Source organism: Mirounga angustirostris, unplaced genomic scaffold (genome assembly GCF_029215605.1).
Source record: "Mirounga angustirostris isolate CCGP_5_RB_7025 unplaced genomic scaffold, mMirAng1.0.hap1 SCAF_9, whole genome shotgun sequence".
NCBI classification, from domain to species: Eukaryota; Metazoa; Chordata; class Mammalia; order Carnivora; family Phocidae; genus Mirounga; species Mirounga angustirostris.
Genome location: NW_026991717.1, coordinates 118759467 through 118786537, shown reverse-complemented (window position 1 = coordinate 118786537; position 27071 = coordinate 118759467). Strand labels below are relative to the sequence as shown.

At 38.9% G+C, this 27071-nt stretch overlaps 1 protein-coding gene across 8 annotated transcripts in view; it reads right to left on the bottom strand.

The window, feature by feature from the left end:
* Nucleotides 1-11596: 11596 nt before the first annotated feature.
* The window catches only part of GPATCH2L (G-patch domain containing 2 like), a 54409-nt gene continuing 38934 nt past the window's right edge, over nucleotides 11597-27071 (bottom strand). For 4 of the 8 annotated variants that reach the window (XM_045901286.3, XM_045901284.3, XM_064571402.1 and 1 more), the window contains 2 exons: nucleotides 22382-22476; nucleotides 11597-16336 (listed from right to left, as the gene is read on the bottom strand). In XM_045901286.3, the coding sequence (XP_045757242.1) occupies nucleotides 16176-16336; nucleotides 22382-22476 (256 nt within the window). In that variant the 3' untranslated portion in view covers nucleotides 11597-16175. Of the gene's footprint in view, nucleotides 16337-20517; nucleotides 21204-22381; nucleotides 22477-27071 lie in introns of those variants that run through there. The other 4 variants (XM_064571401.1, XM_064571403.1, XM_064571404.1 and 1 more) reach the window with 3 other exon arrangements.

Here is a 27071-nt window from a genome sequence, read left to right as displayed (position 1 = left end):
ACGCTATGTGCATCAGTTAGATTAAAGGTATTACTTATGTTTAAATCTTCCATATTGTTAATGATTTTTTCACTGTATTATCAATTAGTTACAGTTCTGTATTTTTGCTGTTTTGAAACTATAGTACTAGGTGCATCAAAATACAAAATTATTATGCCTTCCTGGTAGATTTTTTTATTTTTAGGAACTGTCCTTCTGTATCTTTAGTAATGCTTCTTGACTTACATTTACTTTGACTGATATTGTATAGCTACATCTGCCTCCTTTAGGTTAGCCCTTGGTTGGTGTACATTTTTCCATTCTTTTACTTTCAACCTTTGTCTTTACACTTAAAAAGTGTGCCTCCTTGGGGTACCTGGGTGGCTCAGTCGTTAAGCATCTGCCTTTAGCTCAGGTCATGATCCCAGGATCCTGTGATCGAGCCCCACATCGGGCTCCCCACATTGAGCTCCCCACATTGGGCTCCCTGCCTCAGGCTCCCTGCTCAGGCTCCCTGCTCAGTGGGAAGCCTGCTTCTCCCTCTCCTATTCCCCCTGCTCGTATTCCCTCTCTGTCTCTGTGTCAAATAAATCTTTAAAAATAGATAAAGTGTGCCTCCTGAAAGCAATATATAATTAGGTTTTGAAAATTTTTTTTCCATGTGGTAAGCAGCCTCTTTAAGATGATCCCAAATGATCCCTGCCTTCTGTATTTGAGCCCTTATATAATCTCTTCCCTTGAGTGTACACTGAAACTAACTCACCTCTAGTGAATTCTAATGATCAGCCATGTTCATAGGTCATTTTGTATGTAATACAAGTTTATCTATATGAAAAATTCCTAGGATTGTTGGGTTAAAAGATGTAATGTACCTTTGTAATTTTGATAGATATTGCCAAACTCCACAGTTTGTCCTAATTTGTGCAATATGTGAAAGTGCCTATTTAACCACATGCTCACCATTATAGTGTGTTATCAAGCTTTATTATTTTTGATAGGGGAAAAATTTATCTTATTACAAGTGAGGTTCAGCATATTTTCATATGCTTAAGAGTCATTTGTATTTTCTCTTCTATGAAATGTCTGTTAATTTCTTTTGCCCATTTTTATATTGGATTGCTGATCTATTTCTTTTTTATTTGAGGGGATCCTTTTACATTAGATAAATTAGCCCTTATCTTGATGGAGTTAAACATATCTCACTCAGGTTCTCATTTGCATTTGCTTATGATGCTACTGTCATGAAGAAATTCTTTATCTCTACAAAGTCTCATCTAGCAATCATTTCTTTTAAAGCTTTTGGGTTTTGTGGCAGACTCAGAAAGGCCTTCCCCACTCTTAAGTCATAAGAAGATTTTCCTTTTTTTTCTAGTACAGAGTTTTATTTTTTATGTTTAAGTCTTAGAACTGTCTGCAAGTTATCCGATATAGCAGTGAAGTATGGATCCAACTTAATTTTTTTCCAGAACATTACCTAGTAATCTATCTCTACTTCCTGAATAATCTTTTTCCCATTGATTGAAAAGCCACCTTTATCATACACTCAATTCCCATATGTATTTATATCTGTTTCTGAACTGTTCTGCTATACTGATCTGACTATTCACATATTATTACCAGTTTTAATTGCTGTAGATTTATAAATTTTAAATATCTATAGTTAATCTCCCTCTAACAACATCCCTTTCTTTCTTATATATTCTTGGTTTTCCATATGAACTTCAGAATCAGTTTGTGTAAATCTTTTTTAAAAATCTGATTATATTTTTATTGGATATCACATTAAATTTATAGACTAACTAGGGAGAGGTGACATCTTTATGATGCTGATTGTTCTTATGTATGAACATGGTATGTCTTTACAATTGTTCACATCTTGTTTTGTGTCCCTCATTAGTATTTTAGAATTTTCAACAAATAGTATTTGAGTTTATTCCTAAAGATTTTATATCTTATGTTTATAAAGTAGGTCTTTTCTTTCTTTATAGCTGTAATCAGACATTGTGTATATAAAGGCTGTTGATTCTGAAAATTAATTTGGTAGCCATCTAATTTATTAAATTCTTATTTTGTTTCTAAGTTTTTGGTTAGTCCTTTTTAGTTTCTAGGCTGACAATCCAATTATCTTCAGCAAGTTATAATTTTATCCTCTCTTCTTAATTTCTTTACCTTTAATTTCTTTCTCTTGTCTAATTGTTTTGTCTATGTCCTGAAGAACAATTTTAAATAATGGTGATGATTAGTGGACATCCTTGTCTTGTTTCTGACTTTAATGAAATTGTTTCTCTAATTCTCAATTAAGCATGGTGGTGGCTTTGGATTGAGATAAATATATTTTATCATATTAAGGAAACACCCAGCTAGTCTTAATATTAAATGATCCTTGTGTTCCTAAAATAAACCTCACTTAGTCAAGGTAAATTACTCTTTTCTGAAGCAAGCCTGACTGGGTTCAAATCCTAGAACCATAACTGATTAGCATTTGAGTTCAGGCAGAATACTCTCCTTTCGACTCAGTTTCCTTCTCTGAAAAATGGGGATGATAAGAATAACTACCGCATTAGGTTGTTGTGAAAATCAAAAACAAAAAGTTGAGCATCTTTCCACAGTGCTACTGTGCTACTGGTTTAATATCGTACAATTAACCCTCTGATCAATTTAAAAATTATCCTGGTATATAGTGTGAGGAACAAAGCAAATTTGTTTTTTCATATGGCTATCCAGTTATCCCAATACCATTCATTCTGAAAATTAAAAAAAAATTTTTTTAAGTAAACTCTACCTCCAACATGGGGCTCAAACTCCCAACCCCAAGATCAAAAGTCAAATGCTCTTTTGACTGAGCCAGCCAGGTGCCCCTCCACACCATTCATTTTTATAGTCCATCTTCCCCCCCACCGACTTCAGACACTACCTTAATTGTATCCTGAACTTCTGTATGCAGTTGGGCCTATTTCTGAATTTTCTGTTGTGTTCCATTGGTCAGTTTGTCTATTCATGTACCTGTACCACACTTTCAGTAATAAAGGCTATAAGCTTTCATATCCTTTCCCTTCCAGTTTTCTTAGGCTAGTCTTGCTCATTTGGTCTTCCAAATAAACTTTATAAGCCAGAGACATTACCACCATTTTGGTGGGTCACACAAAATCTTCCTACGAAGAATATACAGTCTCAGATTTCAAACTACTGACTAGATGATTACAGGACCAATCGAGTTTTCCATTTCTTCTGATTGAGTTTTGATAAATTATCTTTCTGGAAATGTGTCCATTTTGTTTAAGCTTTCAAATTCACTGGCTAAAGTTTTTCATGGTATTACTTTACTATCTTCTAGATCTCTTCTGTATTTATAACTATGTGTCCCTTTTCTTTCCTAATATTGTTAGTGCCTTCTCCATCTTTTCTTAATGCTGTTAAAGTTTTGCTTATTTTATTTGTCATAATTTTTGTTGATTTTTCAATCGTATGTTTATTTCATTTCATTAAATTTAGATCTTATCACTATTATTTTATTAATTTTGCCTTCTCTGGGTTTATTCTGTTATTATTTTACTAATTGTAAGTACAATGTTTAGCTCATCAATTTTCAGTCCTTTCTTCTTCTCTGACTTAAACATTGCAGACCATATGTTTTCCTCAAATTACCCCTTTAGCTGCATCTCAAGAGGGTTAATGAAAATAGAATTTTCATATAATTCAGTTCTATTTTCCAATATCTGTTAAGACTTTTTCATTGGTTCATTAGTTTAGATATGCTATGAAATTTCCAAATATGTTAGCAAATTCATTTTTTGTTACTGACTTTTAAATTTTTCATCGTGATTACAGAGTGTGGTCTACGTGTCTCTAACCTATGGAATTCACTGAAGTTTGCTTTATGGCTTAAGAGTCAATTTTTGTAATGTTCAATCGGTGCTTGAAAATAATGTATAATTCTTCAAATTGTTGGGTGTGATATTCTTTTCATGTCTGCTAGACCATAAGCTTATTATACTATTTAAATATTCTGTATTCATAACAATTTCTGTCCACTTGTCATTATCAACAACTAAAGTAGAAATTTTAAACTTAGTTTTGCCCATTTTTGTTTATGTATACTGAGGCTCTGTTATCAAGCTTAGTTGAAAATTAGTATGTTTTTCTGGCAAATTGAACCACTTATCAGTTATTGAGCCAACGTTTGTTATTTCGTAGAGATTATCTTTACTTTCTCTGATTAACTTCCTCTTATATTTTTTCCATCCTTTTACTTTCAGTCTTCCTGTGACTAAGTTTTGGATGTATCTCTTATAAACAGCATATAAGTGGATATTTAAAATCTAGCATTATTGACCTTATCTTTCAACTGGAGGGTCTAATTCATTAATGCTTATAACTAATAAATTTGAATTCTTTTACCACCTTATTTTGTGCTTTTTCTCACCTTTCCAGTTTATTGTCTTTTTACCACTTCTTTCCCCCCTTTTAGCTTAAATACTGTATTCTCTATATTTATTCTTTTAATGCTTGCCGCAAATATTTTAACATGTCTACTTACCTAAGGCCCCAAATTAATAAGATTCTTTAACTCCTCCTGAACAACTGAAGGGCAATAGGACACTGTAACTCTCATCACCCCTTTTCAAAGTTATGTGTTTTTGTTGCCTGGTGTTTTGAAGCCTTTCTTTTATTTCTTGAAATATATTTAAAACATTTCGTTTATACTGTGTGCCAATAAGTACAATATCTAATGTGTTTGAGTCTGATTCTCCTGCATGTTGTTTCTAATGATTCTCACTCATAGTTTCTTGTTTCCTTCTTTCGTTTGTGGTTTTGACCTGTGAGCTACCCATATTCTTTATAACTATCTGTGGTAGTTCTTTGATACCGTGACTTAAGTTTCGTTCCTCCTGAGAGAATTTGTGTTTGCATCTGCTAGTCATCTAAGGTTATTACTGACCTGGGTCCACTGTAAATTAAATTCCCACTTGCAGTATTTTGGACCACACCAGTAGAATAAACTTAGGCCATAAGCCTCTATAAGGGACAACTTGTTAAACATTTTTAGGTTAAAACAAACTTTTCCTCCACCCACGGCCAAGGCCAAGAAAGGCCTTGATGTTATTTCTGCTTGGTGGGTTTACTTAGTATTGATGCTTACGCTGTGAGTGTTGCACTTTGAGGGGCCCCACTTTGTGGGAGATCTTAGGCTAAATTCCCTGCATTGAGCAGGCCCAGCTTTATCTGCTACACTCATCACAGTCACCATGACAGAGGCTCAAGGGGGCCAGGTCTCTGCAGATACTTTCAGAGTGAATAATGGCTTTCATCTCACTTGTTGCCCAAAAGTTCACAGCACTTTTGACCTCCATAGGTTCTTTCATTCCTTGTTACTGTTCAGTGCATTTAGAATTTTTTTTTTGCCCTTGAGGATCAATGATAAAACTCACCCAAAAAGTAAAAGAATTCAGTAAGGTAGCAGGATATAAAATTAGTATACAAAAGTCAAAAGTCTTCCTATATAAGAACAATAACCAAGTAGAAGACATAATGGCAGAGAAAACCCCATTAGTAGCAACAAAAAAGATGGAATACTAGGGGATAAACTTAACAAGAAATGCATAATATCTATCCAAGGAAAAATTTGAAACAGTCCTGAAAAAGCACAAAAATAGACATGAACAAATGGAAATATATCCCCCATTCGTGGATAATTTGGATAACTCAACATTGTAAAGATGTCAGTTCTCCCTAAGTGAGCTAGTAAATGTAATGCAATCTCAGTTAGACATGTTGATACTAAAGTTTATATGGAAAAACAAACACGTAAGAAGAGCCAGGAAAACACTGGAGAAGAATAACTGTCAGAGGACTAGCTCTATCAGACATTTAAACATACTATAAAGTTTCAGTTATTGAAAACAATGTGCCACTGTGCAGAAGCAAATAGCCAGTGAATAGAATTGAATGCTCAGAAACAGACCCAAGTACACATGGATCCTGGATTGAATCCTTAACCAGAAAAAGGACTTTACAGGGAAAACGGGTGACACTGAACTAAGTAGGTAGTTTAGTTAATAGGATTGTGTCAATGTTAATTTCCTGGTTTTGATAATTGTACCATGGTTATGTAAGCTGTTAACATTAGAAGCTGAGAGAAGGACATATGGCGACTTTCTATACTATTTTTGCAACTTTCCTGTAAGTCTAAACTTATTTCAAACTAAAAGATTTTTTTAAAAAAAGGTTTTAAATCAAGAGCTCCAAAGAATGTGGTGAAGACGCTCTGAGTCACACTAATGTGGAACACCAGAAAAAGGGCCATACATTACCACTGTTGGCCCAAACCACTACATTCGTTCCATTTTACAGAGTTCAGCTACATATAGCATGGTATTAATGAGACCAAAATCATGGGATCAATGCTTCGTATGGGACAGCTGCATTTATCCTATGGACACTTTCTGCAGCATTGAGATTTCAAAGATTGCAAAGTTCCTCCATCTAAAGAGTGTAGATTCATCAACACAAATTTACTGTGGCCACTGAGGAAAAAAAGCCCCAAATGCATATTTTAGAGTGGCAACTTTGGCTACTGAAGAACAGTACTAGGGATTAAGACTACCACAATGTGCATTAAATTCTACCAAGATAAGGCAGTTTAAGGGGAATAACCTCAAACTGGCATCATGATAGAACGCATGAAGAATTCAGTCAGCCATGGTGCAAACTGATGATTTCCAATTCAGCTTAATCTACTCCTAAGCATGTCAGTAGCTCCTACAAAGAGACAGATCTGGTTGTATTTCCCAGGGAGGTGATCGAGGAGCCGGAAACCTGTTCACATCTCAGTTCCAGCTTTGTCTGCAAAATGGGCCAGTTGCAGTAGGCTTTCCAGGACTATACAGCAGAGGAATACCGTGACAGCTCTCCTAATCAACAAGCAAGCCAGTTTACACAGGGTCCTTCACTTTGTCTCCTGCCTACTTTTCCCTGCTCCTATATGCTGTCAGCCATACCAAAAGACTTGCAGTGCCCTGTACAAACCATGCTCTTTATGCTGGGTGGCCTCATCCTCTCTTCTTCACTTAACTTCTGTTCATCCTCCAAGACCCGGTCCAGTATTTTTTAACTCCTCCCTCTACCCAGTTTGAGTTGGGGTGCTTTACTCCTTGCTGCCAAGATACCCCGGTATTCTTTCTCAAAGTTTATCATTCTACATTGTAATACTTGCTTTGTCTCTTCCTCAGAAGACCATGAATATCGTGACAACAGGAATGCCCTTCCTCTTTGTACATTCAGCAGCTAGCAGGGTGCTTGACATAAAATGTGTTCTACTCACATCTACTGAGTGAAGGGACATTTATAAAGGTCAAAACCGTTAAGATGGCTATCTTGGCTAGCAGCTCTGTAAGATGTTTAGCAAGATGTTCAGCACAGTTCATCACTAACATTAACAATCCAAAGTACATGTCCTTCTGGCTTAGGGATCCATTTTGTATTGGCCTACAAAGGACCATATCTGTTTATTGCCATAGATTTGGAAGACTTTATTGACTTTTGCTGTGGTCACCTCCAAAACCAAGAATAGGTCATTTTAAGAAGATGCCACAGAAACTGCCGATCTTTCAGTGATGTAGGCACAGAAAAGAGATGAGCCCATTCATAGTTGCTTTGATAGAGAAACAGCTCACCAGGAGCTACAGGTAAATGGAGTAAAAGGGTGTCACAAGACACCCAGTTCCAGGCCCAGTGGCACCCAGTTTATTTCAGATATAGATGGCCACCAACAGTTCATTTATATTGTGAAAAGGGCAGCACAGGGTGTTACTAGGAACAGAAAGTCTAGCACCAAACAGACTTGGATTTTGAATGCTGGCTTACACTGATTAGCTTTGTAACTTTGAGCAAGTTAATCTCTAACTATAAGCATATTTCATTGCTTTAAAACATATAAATTTACCTACCTTAGAGTTGTTGAAGATTGAGATGCTGTTGACAAATGGCATATAATAATCACTCAGTTTAGTCATTATTACTGTCATTAGGGGCTCTGGAAAGGGTCAGACTGGTTTCGTGCAGAGTATATCTAAGGACCTTAGGCAGCGGCCACCTTCCCCAAAAGGTCCCTGAGGAAGACTGGCTTAGTGAGTGCTTAATACACGTTTGTTGAATCAGTAAATAGGACAATGGCCCTCATGGACCTTTGTTATTCTTATCAGCTGTCCAGCACCTGAACTGTTCTTCTATGTTTGAGGAATTCCTCCAACCCCATCAGAAGCTACACATTCCAGATAACCTCATTCTCACTTCCTGCAGCTCGGACATAAGCACATGAGTACTAATCAGATCCATTCATCCCAGACTCTGAAACAGAAATTAGTGATTCAGGGAAGTCAGGAACACACAGGATCCCTTCTGGTGAGGGTGGAACCCCTACATATAGTTCCAGAGGTACCATGTAATGATAGTAATAAAGTAGAAAATCAAGTTCCACCTTAGTATTAGAGCTAGGGCTTGAAACCCCAGTAAATATTCTCTAATAAAGTAAGATCCAACATGGTACCAAAGGTCAAAAATTGGTGAGGAAATGAGTCTGTCTCACCCCCTAAACCCAAACTAAACTCTTACCAGCAGCAGAAAGTAAAAAACTGAAGTGAGCACTAGATGGGGGTAGCCTCCTTGTATGAAGAAGTGGGCCCAGGTCTCCTTACCAGTCCAAGATCCTGGATAGGAGAAAGCAGAAGAGGGACCACAGTTCAAGCCTGACTTCTTATGAATGGCAACCCCAAGAGTACATAGGGGTGATCCATCTTAGAATCTAATGTGGTTAGCAACCTTCCTACCTCAGTGGGCCTAGAGGAGGGACAAACAGACACAAAGAGAAACAAAGGAAGAAGCAGAGACCTTGAGCATGTTTTCCCGTACGTCTACAATGATTAAGGAATGTAAATGCTTCACTCTAAGTCCAGGCTTTAAGTCAGTGCATTAGGTGGTATGGCAAAGGAACTCATTAGTACATAGGTGTTAACTGAAGTACTGGAGGTGAAGAAAGGGACATTCAGTCTGTGTTGGGACTGCCCACCTGTGGAGACTGAAAAAGCAAAGAAGTGGAGGAAAAAATCAGGAGAGCAGGGTCAGAACAGGCAGAATTCCAAAAAGGAAGTGGTTATATAGTATGAAGTCATAAGCATCAACCAAAGGGCTGAATTTTGACAACTGGAAATCACTGGTGAACCCAGCAAAAACAACTTTAATGGTGATGAGTATAGCAACCAGGTTTTGGCATGGTGGTTCTCAGCCCCAGCTGCACCACTGTTTTAAAAAGAATGAAGCCTGTCCCACCTCCCCATTCTGATGTAATTGGTCTGTAGTTCAGTTGAGGGAATTAGGATTCTTTAAAATCTCCCCAGGTGGTCCTAATGTGCAGCCAGGGCTAAAAACCAATGCTTCAGTGGACTGAGAATTAATGAACAGGAAGTGTAAGTGAGGGCAGTATTTTAGTGGTAGTCAAAAGAGTATTTTCGTTTCAAGAGGGAATCTTTAAACATGTTCAAATGCAGAGCTGTACGTGCCAGGAGTGAGAAGCTGTAGCTAGACTGAGCAAGGCATCTGATCAGAGAGGGACTGAGGGCATTGAAGGGATTTGTGTTGGGCAGGACAAGCACAAGAAAGGTGAGGAAGCGTTGTATGTAAGGGTATGCAATGGGGGACTCCTGTCTAATGCTTTATTACCTGTTAGGGGATGGGGGAGATTAGCTGCTGAGGCTGAGAGAAGGTGGGGGTAAAGAGTTTGAAATGGCCACAGTCTGCGATAGCTACTGACTACAAAACTGGGATATATACTGAGAGCAGTTTAAAGTGTTGCCATGATTTTGGGGTGCCAGAAGTTTGCATAATCATGACATTGTTCATGGAGAAATACATGGCCCACTGGGAGGAGCAAGAGGTAGAATCTACACAAAGTGAAATGGGTTGATTTCAGTCCAAGCCACCAAGGCCACTTGTAAGTTCTGGTATTTTATTCTTTTTCAATTAAAAACATTTAAATGAGAGATCTGCAAGGGTCAGAACTCACTTCTAGAGAAAGAAAACATTAATTTTCATAATTTCCATCTTAAAAATCTTTTTATATTCCCATACCTTGAAAGCATCTAGTAACAACATTTTTGGCCAGAGGTGTTTTTTAACTGGTTTCCAAGATGGAAAAGAAAAATTACATGGGGGCGCCTGGGTGGCTCAGTCATTAAACATCTGCCTTCGGCTCAGGTCATGGTCTCAGAGTCCTGGGATCAAGCCCTGCATCGGGCTCTCTGCTCGGCAGGAAGCCTGCTTCTCCCTCTCCCACTCCCCCTGCTTGTGTTCCTGCTCTCACTATCTCTCTCTGTCAAATAAATAAAATCTTAAAAAAGTTTAAAAAAAAAAAAGAAAAATTACATGGTGTTTTAAAAAGACTGCAAAAATTGAAAGGAGAGCTTAACAGCTTACACATGTGTGTTAATCATGTTTTTTGCTTTCTGTAATAATTACGATGTTTTAACAGATTAAAAAACCTTTCTGGCTGGGAAAAAACTACCTCTCCCAGGGCTGGCTGATTCTTAGAAAGATAGCAAAGGACTCAGCCAGCAGTATGTTTTCGATGTGCAAACCAACCAGGTTCGATGGAGCCATACCCCCTCCATCTGACCTGTTACACTCCAGGAAGCAATCATCCCAGGGCCAGGTACTAGGCAACCAGAGACTAGATTATAGCCCAAAGGCCCCAGAATTAGTTGAACTAGCCATTTCTAGACTGTTCACCCTGCCCTGCTTTGCCTTCTTAGAGGAAACCCCAATAAAGGCTCTGGCCTAAACTTACTGCTTGCTTCAGTCTTCTGCCTCCTGACCCAAACCTGGTGCCGTCCTGTGGTCCTGCGCGGCAAGCCGTGCCTCATTTCCAGGGGAACTGTAACTACAAACTTTTCTTTCAGTGACACAGACCTCTCCGTGCCCTCACTTTATCACCTTTATAAATCAAGCCCCGGGCACAAAACAAGATGAACACCTGAGAAATGATACCAGAGAACTCCTCTTTGGCCACACGAATTCCCAGAGAAAATTTGGGTTTGTGGGCTTAAGTCATAAATTAGAGCCTAGCCCAATTCATACAAATAAAACCTAAAGAAAAAGTGGTTGTGATTTCATTTCAAAGCTTTAGGATTAGAGTACCGTATTCTGAAACACTGAATCCAGGAGTCGGACAAAAAAATAGAACATGCTGTTGCTATTGGCCACCAAGCCCTGCAGAATCACTGAAATGTAAAACAAAGACAATAGGGTGTGATTGAGTGGATCACTGAAAATTGATTTTTACATGCTCTGAAGTACCGAGATTAAGTCCTAGCAAAAGATCACCAATAACGCAACAAGTATTTATTATACAATACTAGGTACTCAGGGTGGTTTTTTCTTCCAATTATTTTCATTTTTGTGAGCCATACCTTAAAGACTTCATCATTATTATGCTGGAAAATACACGACATTTTCCCAGGAAACGAAAATGTAATGAACAAATATCATGAAATCATGGATAGCAGTATCTTACACAAATGTTTTACTGTCTATTGTGAAAAATGACTATCACTCACAGACTAAAAACTCATTGTTATATTTTAATCCACTTTAAAGGTTGTTTCCATCCATCTAAATATGGCCTTGATGGCAATTTTCTCCACATCATTCTTTCTCAACATTTCCAGATCTTTTAGGGGCTTTAGGGAAAAAGTATGGGAAATAAAAACATTAACAGTTTCTGCAAAGAATCATATACAAAACATGTCTATACTTATGGAGGGAAATATAAGTGCACCTCAGAGCTTAGGGGGATGCCAATATATTAAAATGCTTAGGTACAGCAAAGCCTGTGGTTCTCAAATGTCCACGTGCATCAGAGTCCTCCGGAGGCCTTGTGAGACTGCCCGGCCCACCCTCAGTTTCCGATTCGGGTGGGTCTGGTGGGGACAAGTATGTGTTGCTGCTGGTGGTCAAGGAGCCCCAGCACCCCTGTTCTAAGCATCTCCCCTTCTCTTCCTCATGCCTTCTCATTTCTGGACTTTGCCAAGATTGCTTTCCCTGGTCAACATCTTCGGGATCTGCCTCATTCTTCAATACTGTACTTGAAAAGTTTCTATCCCCAAAACTTGGCAATTTTAGTGTTTATCATGTCTATTTGCAGAGGCAGAAAAATTGCTCCTTTTGGCCATAAGTTTATCTTGCCGGACTTGTTAAGAACCTTTCAATCCACACTGTTCAGCGGGATCATTCATTTTCCTTGCTTCTTTCCAATGTTGCTGTTTCCAGGCATTTGACATTCATCTGTTTGGGGATCTTAATAATAGTTTCGTGAAGGCATCTCTGGGCCGCTATAGTAGAACCCACCAATTCCCTCACCTTCTCCCTGTGTGCCATTTCTGGATGGGGTAGGAACCCATCCTGACTGCTGCCACCATCTGTAACTCTACTAGCTGGCACGACCAGAGCAGGAGATAAGGAAATACTGACAAGTAAGACAGCTCAAGCATTAACAAAGGAAGCAGGTGACACCAAGAGCAAACTGCTTTTACCATCCCTGCCGCCACCCCATGAATCATGACATATCCCGTAAACTGTGCCCTGGACCAGACCGCATCCACAGCCGCTAGAGTGAGCACTCTGTTCTCACACCGGCTCACAGAAGGTGCACCGGACCTACAGAACACTGACTGCAGTTCCTAATGCTGAGATTTCCACAAAGCCTTCTCCCCGGGAAACACAAAGTATATGGCCCACACCACGGTAATGAAGCCAAACTGAAGAAAAGACCTGAAATGAATCAAACACCCCCGGAGCCCAAGTGGAGAGGCCACCCCATGAGCAATGACACTGTGAGCCTAGCTCCTTCTCTTGTTCAACTCCAAGTGACCTCTGTGCTGGCTCTGCTCCTGAGGCTCCAGAACTTCCAATGCTGTGGTCTAGACTGCGTTTCTGATGCCGAAATGCAAAGATAGATCACAGCCCTCTATGTGGGATTCATAAGTAGTTTAATTACCTATCGTCAGTGTGGAGCTTTACTCATTAGCAAAGGATGCCACAAGCATCACGGAACAAGAAATTTTGTTTCAGCTTTTGGTCATTTTGCTGCCAAAATGGCCTTGTTTGCAGCCTGTTTCACAGCCCAGCAAAACAAAATTTTCAATTGCATTTGATTTCAAAAGAATTCAAGGTTAAATGTGCCTTATTGATCAAGCACGCACCACTCAATAAAAATCACACTCTGCCTCTCCTAAATTTGGCACCATGTAAACAGCTAATTCCCTCTTCTGCACGTTCTTACCAAAAAGCAACCCAAGAGTTTTGATGCAAATGAACTTGTTCACTTTAAAATGCTGCATCTGAAAAATAATCTCAAATTCCCTTAAACTCATAAGCAAAACTAATTTCTATGAATGATGCTCATGTAAGTGGATAATGTCTTGACTTTTGCTCCTTGTGGAAAATACAGAAGATTAGGATTCAGACAGACTGTGTAGCCAGCTAGGATAAATCAGAAGCCGAAATAAGTAAGAACGGTGGAACTCAGCTTCAGTTACTACTTTTAGGCAGATCAAATAAACACGAGCTCAATGATTATCCTCAAAGGAAGTCACGCTATCAGTTTCTTCAAGAGACTACAAAACCTGATTTTGAAATTGTATCTTTTGTTGAAAGGTAACAGACTTTACTCAATGTATGACATCATACACTTTGCTATATAAAAAAGAAATTTAAAATTTATGATTCAAAAAACACTCAATTCCAAGGTTATTCCTCTGGAATTGACTCATATAGAAAACAAGCAAAGTAAGTTGGTTAATAATTCTGTCAGCATGCTCATGCAGCAGCTTAAAATGAGCAGCACAATTTACAACCCTGTGTTGCAAAGTATTAATAGCTATTTCTTAGGCAATTAATTTTCTTCCCCACTTATTACAGGCAGATATGGCATTTTTGGATAATCCCCATGGGATGTATTCAAAATATGTAGAAAAGCATGCCCAAGAAAGATGATAAACATTCATGACACACTGTTTCAAAATTATGGGTCTCCGAGTGACTCAGGTCTACCAAGGAAAAACAAAAGATTATAACCCAGGGCAGAGGAAGTCCGAAAGTCTGGGATTTTAGTCTTGGCTTGATCATGTGACTTTTGGGCAAGTCGCTAAACTCTGTGACCATTCTTGTCTCTCTAAAATAGCAGTACATCATCCTAGAGATGTTTAAAATGTAAATAAAGTCATATATATAAATTATTTGTAATCACAGGTAGAAAGGAGAATTGCCAGGCAACAAGATTCTATCTGAACTGTGGAGATCTGAATAGGCCATGATCACAGGACCCATCTCTGCAAGAGCCAGAGCTTAGTGCAAAGAAAATAAAATTATGTCCATGGATTTTTTTTTCCCCTTGAGTCCAACAAATATGTTAGAAATGTGTCTTAGGACATGATGGGAACTAGGTAAGAATGCACATATGACAATAAAACCCCCCTTCATCAATAAAACAATTTAGTAGTGCCATTTTATATTCAACAGGCATTTTCATTTTCTATACTGCTCTGGATGTAGCCCCAATGGACAAAAGGAGAACTAGGGGTGGCTCCCAGGGATGCTGGTTTGGCTTTAATGCTACTCCTCACTTCATAATCTCCATGTGCCCCTCCCTCCACCAGACTCCTCGTTATGGACAATTGACGTGTTCTCCCTCTTAAAGAAAGTGCCATTTTAAATTAGCTTCAAGTCCCCCCTTCCTACTAGATTCACACCCACCCATCAACAAGGAAATCCTGGAGTTAGCACGGATAGGTAAGGACTATCATTTTTAAAGGGAACACGACAGAGCAGCCGACCCTCACATTGTGTGTGAGGAAAAGGGACAGCTGCACTTCAGGGATAGGAGGCTCTGTCCCACTCGGCACCTAATTCAAGCACAGAAGATATCCAGGGGCAGGGCTGGGAGTTCCTCTGGAACCTTACCAGAGAAGTGGGCACTTAGAGAACAGTTTCTCTGTATTTCAGAGCAAATGTACTCAATTCGTACAAAAAAGAACCCTTCTGTCAACCAGGCCACAAATGACAGACACTCTGGAAAATACTTTTTTAGAAAGGGTGGCTTTTCTCCAGCAGCTCCAGGCAGTCACTTATTCCTCATTTTGACAAAGTAGCATCCAACTTCAGGCATGGCCGTATATATAACTCCACATGCAGCTGAGCCGTCATAAACACACCAAGTATAAAGGCGTGTCAAAAAGACATTTTTCTCCCCGAAGTATGTCCCCGAGAAGCCATTATTATAATAGAGTGTGAATTTCTGCTGCAGGTTATTCACCTATAAGCTAACAATAAAAGTCCCATTTCATACATAAAAGCTTATACTGTGACATGAAGTACTAAGACACAATCCACTGACTATTTTAAGTTTGCTGAACAACGAAACCATTTCTTCATTATATTATGAATGTACATATCCTCTGCGGGAGAACACCAACTCTGGAGATGAGGCAAAGTACAGTCCAGCTGCCGGAGATCCCATTAGGCCATCCAGAAAAATGGAAGAAGCTTCCTTCCACTGTCCGTGTTGCTGGTGTCTCCTCTGAGGCTCCCAAATGAGAACTTGGTGAATTTGGCTTATTGGCACTCTCAGTGAATCAAGACCAGGCTCAAAGGCAAACTCTATCTCCTGTAAACACAATTCCACACACAGGTCTCAACTCAGTGTTTACATCTGTCTAGAACTGGCTACAAATTTGGGACTTCCTCAAATGATGTTAAAAGCTACACATGTAAAGTATGCAAAAGGAGTTACTAGTTTTTCAAGAAAAGAGACATACCTGCAAAAAGCAACAGCTCTGTGAAAGGAACTGTAGGTAGCTGTTGGGACAATGACAGCAATGTAACAAATATAGCATAGGATGACCTTTTTTTAAAAAAACTGCTGCTGCAATACTTTACTAACTTTAAAAAAACAAAACAGAACAAAACAAAAACAGATTTCCACAACATGATTTTCTAAGAGAAAGAGTCCACTGCTTTGTTTGAAAGAAGGGTCACCCCGGCGATGAAAGGATTGGGAATGTCAATTACGATATGCAAGACTCCGCGGTACCACGTCTGGGATGCGTTTCACAACACCCAGTAGCTCCTGGTGGGTGGAATCCTGCTCTCTAACTGTATCCAGGGCTCTTTTCTGGTGGCATTTTAAAAAACGTCGCTGCAGCTGAGTCAGTGGCTTTCTCTGCGGCAGAGGTCCTGACCAACCACTCAGGGTTTGGAGGTTTCTGGACCTGCGATGCTGGTGTAGTTGTTTCCACTACATCCACATGAACTGGTAAGGTGGTTACAATAAAAGGAAGGAAGAAAAGATCAAGGGGAGACAAATTAGAATCAGAGACACTTCACTGCACAATTCTCTGAATGCTTTTATTTTATAACCTATGAACCCAAGGAGCCACATAAGGTTTTTTTTTGTCCTTTCCAAAAAAAAAAAAAAGAGGCAAGATTTCAGTGAGAGTATTTCTCTACCTGAGAAAGTGTGTTTAACTGAACAAATAAATAAATTCAATTGTACAAATTCATAATGTAGTCATGATCACTTACTGAGCACTTATGATCACTTACTGAGCACTTATGAGCTAGGCACTATGCTATGTAAATACTGTCCAACCAGAATCTGTTTTCCTAATGCAAACCCTTGCAAGTAGGAACCGTCATCTCTATATTCTGGATCAAAAAAGTGAGGCAGAGAGACAGCGGATACACTGCTCAGGGACACAACAGAGCTGATTAAGTAGCAAGATTCAAGCTGAGATACTGGACTTCAAGCCCTAGGCTCTGTTACACTCCATGCCTCCAGTAACACAGTACTTCCAATAAACAGCATATCATAAGAAAAATCACACAATCAGGCCCAGTGTTTTTCAACAAGGACACCAAAGACATTCTGGACATGATCATCATTGCTTGTGCAGGGCTGTCCTGTGTATTTTAGGACACGTACCATTCTGGACCCCATCCAGTGAATGCCAAAAGCATCCTCAGTCATTGTGATGACCAAACACTGTCCTCCCATTTCCAAATGCCCCCTGAGCAGAGTGGTACAAACCACCATCATGCCCACTCTGTTGAGAGTGAACGAATATACACCAAAATACAGCAAAATCTAGACAATTTTCATTTTTACCTTGTCACTCAATTAATTCCACTCCTAGGAATGTAACCAGAATAGTAATTTTCAAGTTGTGGGTCACAAATCAATTTAGTAGGCCATGACCAGTACTTTTTTTCTTAATGGAAAGGAACAGGATATATCAGAGTGAATGCAAGAATTTATTTCAGATTTATATGTACACTCACATACATATTCGAACATGAATTTCTTACTGTGAGTTACTGCAAAAAAAAAACAATCTGTAGGCTATTACTCTATGGCACGTATACAAGAGCTTCTTGAGGGCAACAGTTTTCAAGCATTTTGGAACCTCAACCCCAGCAGCAAAAAATACATTTGACACCACAACCCAAATCTCTGTCTCTCCCTCTCACACAAACACGTGCACAAGCACTCACTCACTCATATTTAGCTGAAAATAAATTTCATAAAACTGTATTTACCATTACTATATGGTATTCAACCGCAGCGGGGAAAATCCCTTATCCTAGGAAAACTGGGGTTTTTTTGCTCTGTATTTTTTACTATGGTAAAACACACGTAACACAAAATTTACCAATTTAATAATTTTTATGTGTACAGTTCCATGGCATTAAGTACATTCACACTGCTGTACAAGCATCAGCACCATCCATATCCAGAACTTCTTCACTCTCCCAAATGGAAATACTGTACCTGTTAAGTAGTAACTGCCACTCTCCTCCTTCCCCAGCCCCTGGCAACCATTATTCTACTTTCTGTCTCCACATATTTGACCATTTGAGGTACCTCCTATAACTGGAATCATACAGGATTTATCCTTCTGTGTCTGGCTTATTTCACCTAGTACTATGTCTTCATCCATGCTGTAGCATGTCAAAGTTTCCTTCCTTTTCAAGGCCAAATACTCCTCCCCTGAATGTATAAACCACATTTTGTTTATTGATTTATCCAGCAATGGACACTTGCGTCGCTTCCACTTTTTAGCTCTTGTGAATAATGCTGCTAGGAACATGGATGTACAAATATCTGTTTGAATCTATGCTTTCAATTCTTTTGGGTATACACTTAGAAGCGGAATTGCTGGCTCATACGGTAGTTTTATGTTTACAATGGTGAGGAGCCACCACCCTGCATCCCATAGCGGCTGCACTATTTCATGTTCCCACCGCCAATGCCCAAGGGTTCCGATTTCTCTCCATCTTTCCTAACATTTGTTGTTTCCTGGTCCTTGATATAGCCATCCTAAGGACTGTGAAATGGCCCAGAAACACTTTTGCACATGTTCTCCCAAAGACCAATGCAGTATTTTTCACAGTAGCATAAAATGGGATATAATCCAAATGTCCATCAGGAATGTTTAATTATAATATACTCAGCATAGTCATTCAATGGAATACCATTTGCATATGGTGGCGTAAAAAAAAAAGGATTTTGGCAGGACAAAAACGAATAATCTCAAAACATAACTGGGTGAAACTTATAAAGTAAGACATTCCATTTACACAAGCCTCCAAAAAATGCTAACTAAACAATGTATTGCTTAGAGAGCTATATGTCTGTTAAAGCTAGCTGAAAAAATTCCCAAAGAATGATAAATGATTAACAAAAAACCATATTCACGTAACCAAAAAACTGTATGAGGACAATGGTTACCTACGAGGACAGTGGGAAAATTTTAAAGGCGATGTTCATGTTCTTAAAGTGGAGGTAGGTACATGGATATTTGCTATATTGTTTTTCTTGACACCTTATCCATCTTCTATAAATGTTCTTTTATAACCATTCAGTATTTACTAAAAAACATTTTTAACTTTAAAAACCATTTGAGGGCGCCTGGGTGGCTCAGTTGGTTAAGCGACTGCCTTCGGCTCAGGTCATGATCCTGGAGTCCCGGGATCGAGTCCCGCATCGGGCTCCCTGCTCGGCGGGGAGTCTGCTTCTCCCTCTGACCCTCCCCCTCTCATGTGCTTGCTCTCTCTCATTCTCTCTCTCTCTCAAATAAAATCTTTAAAAAAATAAAAATAAAATAAAAACTATTTGAATTTTAAAAAGGGGCAGTAAGAAAAAAGTAAAAAGGGGCAGTAAGAATCTGCCTTATGATACCTGAGGCAAGGGCTAACCTACAACGGAACTACTAAATCCGATCACAGGGTTAGAATAATTTTTAGAGTAACTGTTTCAACTTTAAGATTCCATTCACTTATTCAAACAAGAAATACCTAGTGAGATCATTCTCTGTGCTGAGTACTATTTTAGATGCTCAGGGTACAGAAGTGAGCAAAACAGATAAAAATTTCGGCTCTCACAAATACATCTCTAGCATCACTGGCCTGGTATTTGGAATTTGATGTAACTAGTTAACAGATTAACAGCTGAGTACCCTTCCAACTGATGCTCTAAGGACACATATCCTATCCCAGAGACAGGAAGGTCAGAAGAGGCTCGGGGGATGCCCAAAATAGTAAGGGCTCTGAATACAATGTCTTATCATCCCCCAATTCTCCTTTACCTAAAAGCCATGGGTTTAATTTTTGAAGGAATGGGATTTGTACACCAAAGGCTCCATTCTTGTCATTCTAATCAAGAAAAATCATCTCACGGAAATGAAATCTGGTTTTCATTGAGTTTCTTACGCTTCTTATAGCCACTTCATCTCAAATCTTAGAGAAAATACCCCGTTTTTTCTTTTCCAACCACATTTTTAAAGAGCATATAGAGCCAATTCACTTCAGCAGGAGGTATAGACTTTCCCTGTTCTGGGGCTTTTGAAACAGAAGCAGGTTCTTACATGGTTACTCGCTAAAATCCAAGGGTGGCTCTGTGTACCAGGTAACTGTAGGTTATAAAGTCATAAAGGGAAGGGGAGTGGAGATAAAAAGAAGAAAATAAAGGTGCTACACTTCAAGAAGGATCTACTTAACGACCCTAATGAAAAGGTCTTTTTCCCTGGCCTTTCCTGAGTGTTAATATAAAAAGACAAGGAAGACAAGCTACTCCTTTCTGCTCTTCACCTCTCTAGCCTTATTAATACCTTTAAATTCAGTCAATCTCAACTCAAAACTTTCCACCGGCGGGGGAGGGGAAAAGGGAAAAGATTTGTGGCTGCATGTTTAAGAAAGAAGCTGAATTCATCACAGTGACAGGGGAGAGTGTTGGCAGAGATCTGAGCTATTTATTCTTTTAGGAAAATCCTATAAAGAATGACACAAGGAAGCCTCTATCTGCAGTCTTGTTCATCACGCCGGTGAAGAGTCAGATAACAGATGTACGCAGTAGCGTGATTTAGTGCCAGGAGCTGGCCCCCGATGTGTATTAATACAGCGGCAAAGCGGAACGCACCTCTCTTCATCACTCATTTCTATAAAAGAGGTGGAATCCGAGATGGCCCGATGTGAGGCAGAGCAAGCCCATTTGTTCTACTGACTGATGGTGCGGGCTCGGGCTATGTCCTTCACCTCCACGGGGCACTCAGGTTGTGGATAGGAAAAAAAGAAAATGTTCAGTGAAGCAGACCTTAGTCAACAAGTGAGAGGAGGAGCTGGGCTCAGGAGGAGAAGTGCTGAATGCCCAAACCTCGTTTAATCCCTCCCAGTAACATTTCCTGCTTTGAGTGTGGAACAAGGTTTTTAAACTCTTCTCAACAGTTCTTGTCTTAGGAACAATTAAAAGCTAAAAATAGAAGCTAGATATTGAGGGGGGGAAAGAACAAAAGATACAAGAGGGGAGACTGTTGTAATGCTTCCAATACCATAGGCTGGATTTTGATGCAGTCAGTTTGGAACCAATGCTACCTTATACAACACAGAACACCTGAAGTGTGTAACAGCGCAGCTCTCGAAGTCAGAGGGAAACCGATTTGACCTTGGCTCTGCAATTTATCATCCACGGGACCTTGGAGAAGTGATTTAACCTCTGTAAGCCTCAATTTTCTCATGTGTAAACTGGGAATAAAAACAGCATCTACCTTTTAAAGTTGTTGCAAAGATTAAGTGAAATAATGCACGCAAAGTAATCAGCTCAGGCCATGTCCATGTAGAAATCACTGGAAAAAATTTACTATAATTATCAGACCTGTGATTAAGATTGTCCAGTAAGAACCATTATCAAGCAGTCACCCCAAACAGAAGCTGAAAGAAGTCGATTTTAAAGTATGCTGAAACTTACTAAGTTAAGGGAGAGAGATAGAGTTCCCTTCTCTCTGAGGTCTATTCTTCACTCATCAACTGCTCTGATCTATATAATATATAGTATTTTCTGAAGAAAATAAAATAATCTATGATATACTCAATTTCCTCAGAGTGAATTCACTATCATCAAGAAAATAACTGTACTTCTGATAGGTCCTACACACAGATATGATCTTTTTATCCAGAGCAATTTATCATCAACTGTACTGAAATAACACAAAAATTTCCTGATTACCGATTATGTTTAACTGTCTTCTCCAAACTCCAAAGAAAAATACCTACAAACATCCAATATTCTTTCTGATATAAATAATGACTACCCCCCATTTTTTAAGGATAACATATGTAAAGGGCATAAATCATAAGCATACAGCTCAATGAATTTTTACATATGCATATACCCATGTAATTCCTACCCAGTTGATGACAAAGAGCATTTCCCAGAAGACTTCTGATTATGTCGTCTCCTGGTCACTACCCCTCACCAAAGATAACCACTATTTCGGTTTCCAACCAACTGGTTTTGGCCAGAAAACTGCAAGGTTTTAACTTGAAAAATAGTTTTTAATTAGAAATTTCATGACTAGTAGAGTATTAGTACTCCACTACACATAGTAACAGTGAGAATGTATTGTACTATGTGCCAAGTAAAAAAGTAAATAAACCCATGTGGCTCCTTGGCTACTGACTAAAACTGCCACCCTAACTGGATTTTCATGACCACAGACCTAATTTCTTCTCTGTGCTAGAACAAAAGCACAGATGACTGAAGATTGCTAACTGTAGAATACCGGGATTCAAACCCAAAAAAGCCACATGACACTGTGAAAAAACACAGACTTCAAGGTTAGAGGGAACTAGGTTTGGATTCTTAAAATGTGTGTGACCTTGGGCAAATTACATCTCACATTCTTATTTTCCCAAGTAAAATGGGAATAAAATGACCTACCTTATCATAAAGGTTATATATAAAACATAATTTAGTGCCTGACACACAGTAGGTGCTCAATAAATGATAACTACATACAGTTACCTGCATTTGGGCTGGACAGAGATGCTGTGGCCACAGGTTTCCGTTTCCTCTTGATGTCACGTGAACATGGGGGTCCCAAGTGTATGTTTGCCTGTCTGCAGATATAAGAAAGAAAAAACATTGTTTTCATTTTTAATTCTTATTGTAAGACATTATGTTCAGCCCAGATAAAATCCTTGACCCATTATAGACATACACTAACAAGACAGGCATCGTTCTTTGTCATCAAGTGTCAAGTACAAGATTATTCAGGATTAATCATAACTCATTCTTTATGCACAGTATATACCCATTTTAAACCTTTTACCTAATTTCAGAATAGCAGACACTCAAAGATTAATTTCAATAAATGTATTTCATTACATGCTGATTTTTGTACAATTATTTTTCATAAAAACTTTAACTGCTATTGTTCTAAACTCACTAATGAAATACCTATTCCCAAGTGGTAATATATTGAAAAGTTTAATGCTGCATGAATACCGATATTTGCATGGAATTTTAATAGGAATTTAACCCTTCTATCACTATAAATCTGGATTTTTAACAGTGTCTGTATCACCAGTTAAGTAAGTTTGATTTCTGTGATTTTTAAAAGTATTAATTACTTGCTAATAATATATTCCCTCATCTGAATATTCAACTTATTTTAAAAACAGTGGGTGTTCCAAAGCTGGAAAAAAGCAACAGATTGCCTGAAAGACAATGGACTTTACTCTGCAACAACAGCTGGTACGCTTTTTTAGTTGCCCACTTCCTCCTTCCTCAAACTACACAGATCCTACCCCTGATTAAGGACCAAGTTGACTCTCACCTTTACACAAAGCTTTCCTTGAACAGTCAAGGCCTTACTGACCATGAATCATTATTTAACTGGTATACATATATCTTGTTTCCCTAATGAGGCTTACTCCCCTTGAGAACAGGGACCATGTTTACACTTCTTTCACAATTTTCCAGTGATCCACCAACCTCAGCTCAAGAGGCACTTAACTGACAACCATTAAGTATCTGTTGACAAGAACTGATACGAATGAAAGTTCTAAAAACCAAATAGTCAACTGTACACTTAAAAGTGGTTAAAATGGCAAATTCTATGTCATGTATATTTTACCACAATTTTTTAAAAATAGTGAGAGTATGTACATATAAAAAAGAATCTAGTAAAATTATACCAGATGAACTCCTAATTGGTAGTCTTAGCTGGGGATTAAGTCTCACGGCTTAATGATCTTAAAACTAGAACCTCAGTCAAATCTAAGAGCACCTAGTTAGTTAACAAAGCACCAAGACAACCGCTGAATGGACAAATTTTCCTATTCAGAGGGCCCCCAATCTGGCAACTTCCACAGTTTAAAAGCATACATGTATATACATTATTTTCTCTACATGCAAAAGCTTAAGAATCAATTCACTTTATAAATGAGAAAAGATAAGAATTTAACTGAAATCATAAGATTTCTGGAATGCACAGAACGCTACAATAGGCAGAGATTTACAGTATATAAAGCCCGTGTTTTGGAAAATTCCATCCAAGTCACTCTGTATTGATATCCCTCTCTTCTATATGGAAAAAGAGTTAACTTTTGAGTATCCCACGAATAGTTAATTCTGAACACCCAAAGTGAAATGTAAATATAAATGTATAAAGTAGGGGAAAACAATTCATTTTTCATACCTTACCGAAGTCCTGGGAATAAATCAGCATGTTGATTTAATAATAAGAAACACTGATGACAGAATATCAAAGGTAGAGAGGCCTTCAGTCTAAATGGAGAGAAGGTAATTCCCTTTGAAGTCAAAGACACAGAAAAGAGAGTGACCCTACAAAATTTTGGTTTCTGTCAAAACAGAGGAATGTACAGAATAGGGCTTCCATCTTTTCCACAAATAAGGTACTTGAGTACACATAGATCCAAACTCAAAAGCTGGCCACTTTGCTCTATTCCAATCATGCTTCTCCTGAAGTACTTCAGAAAGACAAACAAGCCAAATAAAGGGTAACAGTATATATTCATGCTTCTTTCTTCTTTACCTTAAGCTTATATAATAACAGTATATATTCATGCTTCTTTCTTCTTTACCTTATAAAGGACTCTCCAAAACTTTTTAGATTAAATGTTAACATCCTTTCTTCAAACTAAACTATGTTATTAGATGTCAGGATAGTGCTTACCCTTGAGCTGTGGGGTAGAGGGGAGGAGGAACAGTGGCTAAACAAAGCACCAGGAGCTTTTGGGCTTGTTTCTGGATCTAGATGCGGGTTACTTGAATGTGACTTCATTATCCTTCGTTAAGAAGTTTCATTAAGGGGGGCGCCTGGGTGGCTCAGTCGTTGGGCGTCTGCCTTCGGCTCGGGTCATGATCCCGGGGTCCTGGGATCGAGCCCCGCGTCAGGCTCCCTGCTCGGCGGGAAGCCTGCTTCTCCTTCTCCCACTCCCCCGTTTGTGTTCCTGCCCTTGCTATCTCTCTCTGTGTCAAATGAATAAAATCTTTAAAAAAAAAAAAAAAGTTTAATTAAGGGGCACCTGGGTGGCTAGTCAGTTAAGCATCTGCCTTTGGCTCAGGTCACGATCCTGGGATCATGAGATTGAGCCCTGCTTTGGGCTCCCTGCTCAGTGGGGAGTCTGCTTCTCCCCCTCCCTCTTCCCCTCCCTCTGCACTCGTGCTCCCGCTCTCTCCCAAATAAAATCTTTAAAAAAAGTTTAATTTTAAAAAATGCAAAACAAAAAAACAAAAACATTGCTTCTTCAAGATCAATGCAAAATGCTGAATTTTATGAGACAGATGCAAATGAAAAGTATAAGAACAGTACTCAAAGGAGTTTTAAGATATTAATTCTTGGAGTATCCACTTGGGCTGAACGAAATAAATACTGCCTTTTATTTATACACCATCCATCATTTTCACAGCTTTGCATGTTTGATATAGGTCAGTAAGACGGTTAAGGGCCCTATTATTATCCCTCCTTTACTGACCTAGTCAGTAACATTTATCTCACATTTTCAAGAAATGGCACATTTGGGAATAAAAAGATGAAATCATTTATGTACGAAAATATTAAAATTTTTAATCATTTTAAATGGAAATATGGTGCTTTTTAAAATGCTTATTTTAGTAAAATGGAAGTAAATATTAATTACCTACCATGAGGCATACAGATTATTACACTGCACTCACTACATCCTGCAGCGTCCTTAGGGGGCTACTATGAACGCAAAGGCTCAGGTGATCCTTCCCAGGCCCCACCCCTCTGGGCCATGGTTCTCAGATCCCCACTCTGCCCTGCCCAGTGATGGTAAGGGCTTCAGGGTTAATTGTCCCTACATTAAATGACCCCTGACTGCTAAGTCTCCAGCCTGTTACTTGTTCCTGCGGTAAATGATCTACTTCTACCACCCTATTCCCACTCTTAATTGTTGGCCTGAACATTCTAAATCCTTCAAATTTTGTAAATTCCTCTGGTGATAACTTAGAAAAGAACTGAAGGCTTTCTAAGGAACCCAGGTAATAAAGCTTATGAAGTCAACCGCCTTATTTTGTTGTAAAAGTATGTATTTTTGTGTGGACTATTTCCTTTCTACTCAAAGAGCTTTTTTGCTTCTTTCATTGTTCACTGCTTTTACTGAGGTGTTGAACAAAAGAGACAGTCTCTTCCCTAAAGGACCTCGTAGCCTAGTCCTATTTCCAGCCACACAGCTTTTCTAGTTACAGAATCTGGATAATAGAGAAACTGAGGCAAGGATAAAGAGAAGCCACGTTCATTCCTAAAACTCAGCTTAATGCTCCTTCCCTCTTAACACATTTCTCTTAGGACCATTTCCAGATTGGAGAGCTATTTCATAAGAAGTTACATAACATCACACCTTAGGTCTGAGTACAGAAAGGATATTTGTCTCTCCCTACGTACCTTCCTAGCAAAGATCTGGGAAAGGAAGAAGAGAAACAGTCAAATTATAAAGGACAGTAAGACATTTTCCTTCTTTTTGGTTTTAAGTGAACACTAGTAATGGTAGAGTTCACAGCTTAGGAAAATCTATTTTTCCCTTTGAGGGCTCTGTCTGCCTGGGAAGAACCTTGGAGGACAGAGAGGGAAGAAGACCCAGAAGCCTGGAGACCCAGAGCCTGGGGAAAGCACAGAGGAAGCTGAGTGCTTGAAGCAAGAGGATTTAAAGGAGACAGGAAATGGACCCTGCCACACTGTATAGCACATTCTGAGCATGAGGACACCCTGCTCAGGAGTGGAGAATAATCCATGCGGCGTTGGAAGGGTCCCTTGTGTTATTTTGGGGAACATGAGCATGGGAGTATGCACCTGCTGCAGCCAGAGCTTCCTACTTGAGAGGCTGTTCCAATTTTTGTGTGTCCCCAAATAATTGCATAACAATAACTACAGACATAAAGAGTGAAAGGGAAATAAAAATAAAAAATTGACCTCCCCCACCCTCATTTTCACTTAGTAGTTGGCTCCCCTTCTTCCCAGTGTGTTGTTTCTTTAATTTGTGTTATTTTACTCAGACAGTATCTGTCTACTCTCACAAGACAGAAACTGAAGAGGGTCAACACACAAGCAGTTGTCACAAAGGGCAGGGGAAGTCGGAGCCTCCCCTTCTCACCAACACACAGTGGGTAGAAAGGGTAGAAGATTTAATTCGATTTTTAAAAATTCTTTGTCAAGAACAGTATATAG